At 39.7% G+C, this 10,090-nt stretch overlaps 1 protein-coding gene across 2 annotated transcripts in view; it reads right to left on the bottom strand.

Moving 5' to 3' along the window:
* The window catches only part of SMN2 (survival of motor neuron 2, centromeric), a 42,804-nt gene extending 33,161 nt beyond the window's left edge, over nucleotides 1-9,643 (bottom strand). For both annotated transcript variants that reach the window (XM_039256039.1, XM_039256037.1), the window contains exon 1: nucleotides 9,540-9,643. In XM_039256039.1, the coding sequence (XP_039111970.1) occupies nucleotides 9,540-9,611 (72 nt within the window). In that variant the 5' untranslated portion in view covers nucleotides 9,612-9,643. The remainder of the gene's footprint in view (nucleotides 1-9,539) is intronic.
* Between the last annotated feature and the right edge of the window lie 447 nt (nucleotides 9,644-10,090).

Below are 10,090 nucleotides of genomic sequence, written 5' to 3'. Positions count from 1 at the left end.
AAGAAAAAGTAATGGTGGCTATAAAGTACCCAAGGCAGAATATATCTGACTGAAAATTTAAGAGGTATGAAGGAAAACACACTTAATAAAAAAGAAAAAGAAAGTCAAATGTTAAATACAGATGACTAGCAAAAAATATTAAAAAAATTTTTTTTAATAGTTTATTTTTAAAATTTTTTTTTAATGTTTTATTTATTTCAAGGAGAGAGAGAGAGACAGCGTGAGCAGGGGAGGGTCAGAGAGAGAGGGAGTCACAGACTGAAACAGATTCCAGGCTCTGAGCTGGCAGTCAGCACAGAGCCCGACACGGGGCTCGAACCCACGAACCGCGAGATCATGACCTAAGCGAAAGTCAGATGCTTAACCGACTAAGCCACCCAGGCGCCCCAATAGTTTATTTATTTTTGAGACAGGGAGAAACAGAGCATGAGCAAAGGAGGGGCAGAGAGAGAAGGAGACACAGAATCTGAAGTAGGCTCCAGGTTCTGAGCTGTCAGCACAGAGCCTGACACGGGGCTCGAACTCAAAAACCGCAAGATCATGACCTGAGCTAAAGCTGGACGCTCAACCGACTGAGCCACCCAGGCACCCCACTAGCACAAAACATTTAATGTATGTATAAATGGAGTCCCTGAAGAATAAAAGCTAAAAATCAAAAACAAAAACACTCTGAAAAAAAATCTTAATGCGTCTAAACAGAAAGACCAAGTCAGGTACAAAATAATCAATTGGTATTAGACTTTCCCATAGAAATTTATGGGAAAAGTATGAGCCAAGTATTTTGTGATACAGCCTATCTGACCTTTGAGTAGCAAGACTAAGTTTACAATGTGGAAGAATACTATCCTCACTCATCTTTCCAGAGAAATCTACTGAAAATAAGCTTCAACCAACCAAGTGTGACCAGGGAAAACTTAGGTTAAAATGAAAGAAAACAAAACCCAAAGGTATTAATATCAAATATATTTAATTTCAATTCTCAGAGAAAAGGAAACTACAGTTGACCCTTGAACAACGGAGGTGGAGGAGGTTACGGGTGCTGAAAATTGTAGGTGAAGAATTGTGCATAGGTGCATATATATATACATATATGTATATTTATTTTTGAGAGAGCGCAAGTGGGGAAGGGACAGAGGGGGACAGAGGATCTGAAGCAGGCTCTGTGCTTACAGATAATATAAACCCAGTCCATTAACACACGCTTTATGTAAGTATTATACACTGTACTCCTACAATAAAATAAAAAAAAATTAAAATTCAAAGGAAGTGAAAATACATTTATAATTCTGTACTGTATTTATGGGGAAAAAATTCACATATAGGTGGACCTGTACAGCTCAAACCAGGGCTGTTCAAGGGTCAAAATATACCAATTAGACAAGCTGTAAAACTCACATGGAAATAAATACAAAGGATCCAGAAAAGTCAAAACAATTTTGAAAAAGCAAAGCAAAACTGGTGGATTTATATTATCTGACTTCAATAAGTACGGTGAAGCTACTATAAAAAAAATTATAGTATTAATAATACAGATTTGAAGGAGTATCTCCACCCCAATGCATTATCAACAAGAGCCAACCTATGGAGAAAGTCCAAATGCCCACTGACTGATAAATGGCTAAAGAAGATGTGGTATGCATATACAATGGAATATTACTTAGCAATTAAAAAGGATGATATCTTGCCATTTGCAACAATGGGGATGGAGCTAGAATGTATTACGCTAAGAAAGATGAGTCAATCAGAGAAAGACAAATACCATACGATTTCTCTCATACGTGGAATTTAAGAAACAAAACAGATGAACATATGGGAGGGGGAAAAAGAGAGACAGGAAACAAACCATAAGAGACTCTTAATGATAGAGAACAAAGTGAGGGCTAATGGAGGGAGGTGGGTGGAGGATGGGCTAGGTGAGTGATGGGCATTAAGGGGGGGCATGTGTTAGAATGAGCACTGGGTGTTAGAAGTAATGAATCACTGAATTCTATTCCTGAAATTAATATTGTGCTGTACGTTAACTAGAAAAAAGTATGGTATTAGCATTAAGGTAGAGAGATCAATGTAACACAATTGATAACTCAGAAATAGTCCCATAAAGTTTGACTGACTTCAAACAAAGGCACAAAAGCAATTTAGTAGAGAAAGCATAACAGTGTCAACAAATGGTGCTGAAACAATTGGAAACCCTTATGCAGAAAAAACAATTTGCATCCGCATCATGAGCCATATGCAAAAACTATTCCATAATGGAACACAGACCTAAATGTAAAACCTAAAACTGGATAACAGAAAAGTCTTTGTGACCTTAGACTGCTTACAAAAAAAAAGAACAGTGGAAAAAAAAAAACTTAAAAATTCGATTTCAGCAAAATGAAAATTTCTGTTGTTAAAAAGACAACTTAAGAGATTGAAAAACCACGCCACACACTGGGAGAAAATATTTATAAATAATCTATCTGGTAAAGGTTTTGTATCTAGCATATTTGAAGAACTCTCAAATATGAACAAAAAGAATCCAATTTAAAAACAGACAAAAGGTCTCAGCATTTTGCCAAAGAAGATGGTATACTGATAGCAAATAAACATATGAAATGATGATTAATAACCATCAGTCATTAGGGAAATGCTAACTAAAATCCTGAGACAGGGGTGCCTGGCTGGCTGGATCAGCTGGTGGAGTATGCGAGTCTTGAGCTCTGGGTTCTGAGTTTGAGCCCTACACTGGATGTAGAGATTACTTAAATAAATAAACAAAATCTTAAAAAAAAAATACAATCATGAGATGGCAATATTAGATTGCCTAAAATCAACAAGAATGACCATTTCTGGGGCACCTGGGTGGCTCAATCAGTTAAGCATCCTATTTGGCTCAGGTCATGATCTCATGGTTTGTGAGTTTGAGCCCCGAACTGGGCTCTCTGCTATCAGCATGGAGCCTGCTTCAGATCTTCTGAAGATCTTCTGTCTTCCCATCCCCTCTGCCTCCCCCTCCACTGCTTGCAAGCTCTCTCTCTCAAAAATAAACATTTAGGGACACCTGGATGGTTCAGCTGGTTAAATATCTTGTTTTGGCTCAGGTCATGATCTCATGGTTCCTGGATTCAAGCCCTAAGTCAGCCTCTGTGCTGACAGTGTGGAGTCTGTTTGCAATTCTTTCTCTCTCCCTCTCTCTCTCCTCCTCCCCCACCCTTTGGCTCTCTCAGAATAGATAAATAAATAAACCTTAAAAAAAATGACCATTCCAAAATTAACAAGAATGTGAAAAAAGTGGAACTCTCATACATTGCTAGTCAAAATGTAAAATGGTTCAACCACTTTGAAGAAGAGTTTTGCCATCTTTTTTAGGTCTAATTGGATTTATTCAATGGGTAACATTGCATTTAGCTAATAGAAGGGTGCTCCCAAGGCAGGTTTTTATTTTTGTTTTTGTTTTATTGTAGGCTCTATACCAACGTGGGGTTTACACTCATGACCTTGAGATCAAGTTGCATGCTCTACCGACTGAGCCAACCAAGTACCCTCCAAGGCGGGTTTTTAAAAAGTTAAAACACACCTACTCCCTGAGTAGATTTCCAAGAGAAATGAAAGCTTATGTCCACACAGCCTTCTTCACTAATACTCACAGGAGCTCTGTTTTTAAGAGTCCCAAAATGAAAACAATCCAAATGTTCATGAACAAGTGAATGCAAAAACAAGTTCTAATAATAAAATGGGATACTGCATCAATAAAAAGAAATGAACTAACCTGAAAATAACTATGCTGAGTAAAGAAAGGCAAAGATTTCATGTTTATCAGCTTCTAGAAAATCCATACTAATCGGCGACAGAAGATATGATTCAGCAGTGATTAGGGAACAGGAGATGAGAGTTAAGAGAGAAGGATTATAAAGGGGTATAAAGAAATCCAACCAGCCCACACACTGAGATCATGTGAAACCCTGAGATGACAGGAAGAAAAAAAATGGCTGTCAGTATCTAGCTGCTCAGTCCCGGTCTACTGTAGCTCCCGTGACTATGTGAATGCAACCACATGAAAGATCTGAAGAAGTGTCCAGCAAGCCTTCACAAATTCCTGACCCACAGAAACCATGACAGATAATAAAATAATAATTATTCTTGCAAGCTACTAAGTTTTGGGTGGTTTGTTACATAACAAGAGCCACCAGAACAGACCATCAGAACTGCCACTACAGAGCTGTTTCTCAGTCACCACTAGTATCCCTCATGTTCTTCTACAACTGTTAACTGCTGGAACTTTGGCTGTGATCTCATCTCTTGAGTTATCAGCAAACCTTGCTCCCAATATCTTTACCCTCTTCTCTGAATATTCTCTTTACGTTCTTGCTTTAAAATCTAATTTTCCCCCAAAGATGTCTCTTTCCTTGCAGAAATCTCAAATGAAATGTCTTCTCTTCCATATCCCTCAAATCATACCACAGATGGGGAAGCAATCTTACTTGCTCCTTACACCCACTTCCAGATTTTTCTCTCTCCTTTCTTCCTAAAAACTCCCAGTTTTAGAACCCCGTTACTGGACTCCACTGTCTACTATTACTCTTTATGTAATTATCTATAGCCATCTGAGCCACGCCTCGTCATTCCCCCTAGATTTATATCCTACTACTGTCTCCAACGCTACTCCTGCCATTCTTGGTAATTAAAAAAACCCACGTAGATGATCCTGCCAATACCCTATCCTTCCAGGTCTTTAAACTCCTCTGTACCAATGATCTTGTACACCACCCAACTGCAGTTACTAGCTTCTATGACTCTTACTGACTATAACCAATAACTGAACCTTTCTGTAACCTCAGTTTAAAGAATCCTCCTACTCTCCTTGGGCAGAAGACATGAACAGATAATTCTCGGAAGAAGACAGAGAGGGCCAAAGACACATGAAAAGATGCTCAACACCACTCATCATTAGCCAATTGCAAATCAAAACTATAATGCGATATCAACTGACATCTGTCTTATAGCTAAAATCAAAAACATAAAAGAAACAACAAGCGTTGGCGAAGCTGTAGGAAAAAAGGAATCCTCATGCCCTGCTGCTGGGAATGTAAACTGGAGCAGTCTCTATGGAAAACAGTATGGGGATGCCTCAAAATATTAAAAGCAGAATTCCCCTCCCCCCCACCCCACACAAATAGAACTACCCTATGATCCAGTAATTGCACTGCTGGGTATTTTCCCAAAGAACACAAAAGCATACCCTGAAAGGACATATACACCCCTATGTTTATTTCTAAAACCATTTTATCTCATCATAACTGTACTCTTTAATCCTCATTCCCTAGGTCCCCGATCCTCCACCCACTTTCCTCTCTGGTAACCATCAGTTTGTTCTCTATAGTTAAGAGTCTTTTTTTGGTTTGTCTGTTTCTTACTTTCTTAAATTCCAAATGAGAGTGAAATCATATGGTATTTTCCTTTCTCTGACTGACTTATTTCTCTTAGCATTATACTCTCTAGAGCTATTCATGTTGCAAATGGCAAGACTTCATTCTTTTTTATGGTTGAGTAATATTCCATTGTATATACATACCACATCTTCTTTATTCATTCATCTATCAGTGGACACATGGGCGGCTTCCACACTTGGGCTATTGTAAATAGTGCTGCTATAGACACTGGGGTACAGGTATACTTCTGAATTGGCGTTTTTGTATTTTTTTTTGGTAAATATCCAGTAGTGCCATTGCTAGATCATAAGGTAGTTCTATTTTTTTAATTTTCTAAGGAAAATCCATCCTGTTTTCCACAATGGCTACACCAATTTGCATTTGCACCAACAGTGCAAGAAGTTTCCTTTTTCTTCACATCCTCACCAACACTTGTTTCTTGTATTTTTTATTTTAACCATTCTGAAAAGTGAAGTGATATCTCATTATTTTTTGAAGTAAACTGTGTGCCCGTCATGGGCATTAAACTCATGACCCCAAGATCAAGTCACATGTTCTACCAAATGAGCCAGCCAGGAACCCCTCATTGTGGTTTTGATTTGCATTTCCTTCATGATGAGTGATGCTATGCATTCATGTGTGTTGGCCATCTGAGAGAGAGCCATGGGAGCACTTGGGTGGCTCAGTCGGTTAAATATCCGACTTCAGCTCAGGTCATGATCTTACAGTTCATGAGTGCGAGCCCTGCGCTGGTATCTGTGCTGACAGCTCAGAGCCTGGAGCCTGCTTCAGATTCTGTTATCTCCCTCTCTCTCTGACCCTTCCCTGCTCACGCTCTCTTTCGCTCTCAGAAATAAATAAAATAAAAAATAATAAAAATCTAAAAAAAAAAGCAGCATCTACATTTAACAATAAGCGAATGAATGAATGAATGCTTAAGTAAGCTCTACATCCACCAACGTGGGGCTTGAACTCAGGACTATGAGATCAAGAGTCATGCACTCTACTGACTGAAACAGCCAGGGGCTTCTCTTCTGTCCATTTTTAAATTGGATTATTTGTTTTCTGGGTGTTAAATTCTATCAGTTTTTCTTATACTTTGGATTCTAACCCTTTATGGGATATGTCATTTGGAAGTATCTTCTCCCTTTCACTAGGCTACCTTTTAGCTTTGATAACTGTTTCCTTAGCTGTGCAGAAACTTCTCATTTTGATGTAGTCCCAATAGTTTATTTTTGCTTTTATTTCCCTTGTCTCAGGAGACTTATTTGGAAAAAATGTTATGATCAATGTCAGAGAGATTACTGCCTATACCCTCTTCAAGGATTTTTATGGTTTCAATGTTCACATTTAGGTCTTTAATCCATTTTGAGTTTATTTTTCTGTATGGTCAAAAAAAGTGGACCAGTTTTGTTCTTTTCCATGTGGCTGTCCAGTTTTTCCAACACCACTTGTTGAGATTTTTTAAGCTCTTTTATTTAGTTTGAGAGAAACCGAGAGAGTATGAGCAGGGTAGGGGCAGAGAGAGAGGTAGAAGCTCAAGTAGGCTCCAAGCTGTGCACACGGAGCTCAATGTGGGGTTCAAACCCACAAACTGTGAGAGCACGACCTAAGCTGAAACCAAGAATTGGACACTTAACCAACTGAGCCACCCATGCATCCCTAAGAGATTATCTTTTTTCCACTGTACAATCATTTTGCCATTGCCAAAGATTAACTGAGCATATAACTGTGGGTTTATTTCTTGGGTCTGGCATTCTATTCCACTGATCTTTGCATTTATTTTTATGCCAGTACCATACTGTTTTAATTACTACTGCTTTGTAACCTAACTTGAAATCTGGAGTTGTGATGCCTCCAGTTTCATTTTTGTTTTTCAAGATTGCTTTGACTATTTGAGGTCTTTTGCAGTTCCATACAAATTTTAGTATTGTTTGTTTCAATTCTGTGAAAAATACTGTTGGTATTTTCATAGGGATTTTTGTTAAATGTGTAAACTGCTTTGGATAGTACATTTTAACAATACTTGTTCTTACAACCCATGAGCATGGAATGTGTTTCCAGTTCTATTATTTACAATAGCCAAATTATCGAAGCAGCCCAGTGTCCACTGACAGATAAATGCCAAAGATGGGGTATACATACACAAATATTACTCAGCCATCAAAAAGAACAAAATCTTTCCATTTGCAATGATGTGTATGAATCTAGAGAGTATAATACTAAACGAAATAATAACGCAGAGAAAAACAAATAGCATATGATCTCACTTATGCGTAGAATTAAGAAACAAAATAGGAAATGGGAGGATGTCTGGCTGGCTCAGTCAGTACATGATGCAATTCTTGATCTCAGGATAGTAAGTTCAAGCCCAATCTTGGGCTTGGAGCCTACTTAAAATAATATAAATTTAAAAAAGGAAAAAAAGATTTTTACCTCTCAAAAACAAACTGATGGTTAACAAATGGGGGGGGGAGGGCGTGGGAAACTGGTGAAATACATGAAGAGGATTAAGAGTAAAATTTACCATGATAAGCCCTGAGTAATGTATAAAATGGTTGAACCACTATGTTGTACACCTAAAACTAGTATAGCACTGTATGTTAACTGGAATTAAAACAAAACAAAAAAACCCTACAACAGCAAAAAAAGAATCCTACTCTCCAACTACCACCTTCTAGTGTCTGCAACTTACTTCTATCTGGAGAGTGACAATTATTCCACTTCACTAGAACAAAACACTCACCCTCCAAAGTTTGAAACTTTTACTATCCTAATGCTTGTGTCCTTTCTTAGCCAGCTTAAATTCCTGGCCAATTATTAACATAATAACCTTGTACTTCTCCCTCCCCCTTCCTTATATTCACTTGGTGAAAACTACAGCCCTATTATTCTCAACACTTAATTCACTGTGTGCCTGTCTTCACACACTTGAATTGAACTTAGCTGGAGAAAACCCACAATCATGCTGTCTAGTATCCTTTAAAATCATGACCAAAATCTCAAGTACATCTTTCATGTTGCCTAGCAACAGTTCCACTCCATTTCAACACTCATCCACTCTCCCTACTACTTTCTACTTTCTCTTTGCTTAAACCTCCCAAACCTGCGTCCTCCACACTCCTAGGTGATGGCCTTACTTCTTTTAATCAGAACAGCCACAATCAAAAGAGAGCTTTCACAAATCTGCCCATCCACACAAGTCTGTATCCATATAAGTGTCACCACATGAACTGTCAATGTTTCTAACGAAGGCCAAATCCATCTTCTCTTATCTACTTTAGAACATTGCTTCAACACTTCTCTTTTGCCCCTTGCATCGTCAAGTTTTCCAATTTTATTTCATCTTTCCCACAGCCCACAAAACGCTGAAACAGGTTTCTCTACTCTTACAAAAAAAAAAAAAGCACAATTGAGAATCCTGTTTATTATACTCTCCCCTTTATCTACTGGCCAATTTCTCTACCTTCTCTTTACAATAAAACTTGAAATATTTACTTATTAATTTTGTCTTGACTTTCTCCTCTCCCCGCTCCAAACTCACTCCAATCAGATTTCACCCAAGGCTGAGCTTCTGATTTCCCCCCTTAAAAACCTATTCTACTTGCAGTCTTCTCCGCTTCAGTACATCTCCGGAAAAACAACTTCATCTTCTTATCTGTTTAGGACAATCTTAGAATTATCTTTGATTTTCCTCTCTCAAACCTCCATTATCGAATCTATATGCAAAACCTGTTGCCGTTGGTTTCAAATTATACCCGGAAAGCCAGTAACTTGCTTTTCACTGCTAACACCTTGATCTAAAACTGGGGCATTTCAACGGTCTCCTCCCTGGTTTGCCTGCTTCACCCCGGGCTGCCCCCGCACACTCCCCAACCAGAAAAAAAAGGACAAACTAAGGTACAGTCAAGCTGAGATGGGGAATCCGTTCTAACTTACCACGGTGCCCAAGCTGCACGAAGAAAGAGCTTGCGGCTATAGCTCTCAAATTGGTAAAGACGTAGAAACCTGCGGAGTATCTCCCCGCAGCCAGCGAACCCGCCCGGTCCAACCCAGCCGCGAAGACCCGAGCCGGACGCTCGGAGCGGTTACCGGGGGCGCGTCGGGAGGCGGCGCCGTCCAAGACCTTACCTGGCCCGTGCCGCGCCGGAACAGCACCGAGTCCTCCTGCTCGGGAACACCGCCGCCTCCGCCCATCGCCATGGTGAGCCTACTGCCGGGTGCACGGCGTGGGCTCCGTCCCTCTGAAAGCGACAACTTCCGCCGCTGGAGGCTTCTGGGAGCGGAAGAGTACGGTATCCTGGAGACCGGGCACGGGGCCTGGGGGATTCCCGTTGCTTTTGTGGAGTCGATTTGCTCCTTCCTGCGTTCTTTCGTTTCACGTTTTCGTAGGTTGGCAGAGTGATTCCCACCAGGGATTTTTTTGTTTTAAACAGTAAGTTTTAAAAACAATGAATTTCCACAGGAAATAATGTTCATTGCAAATAGTTTAGAAATGGGTAGAAATACAAAAATAAGGAGCGCCTGGGTGGCTCAGGGGGTTGAGGGTCTGACTCTTTGATTTCCGCGCAGGTTATGATCCCAGGAATTTGGGATCCAGCCCTGTGTTCTGCTTGGCACCGAGCCTGGAGATTGTTTAAAATTCTTTCTTTCTCCCTCTGTCCCTCTCCCCCATGCGCTCT

This window comes from Hyaena hyaena, unplaced genomic scaffold (assembly GCF_003009895.1).
Source record: "Hyaena hyaena isolate Hyena2069 unplaced genomic scaffold, ASM300989v1 scaffold_558, whole genome shotgun sequence".
Classification (NCBI taxonomy): Eukaryota; Metazoa; Chordata; class Mammalia; order Carnivora; family Hyaenidae; genus Hyaena; species Hyaena hyaena.
Note: the sequence above shows the minus strand (reverse complement) of the source record. Positions and strands in the feature narration are given on the sequence as shown.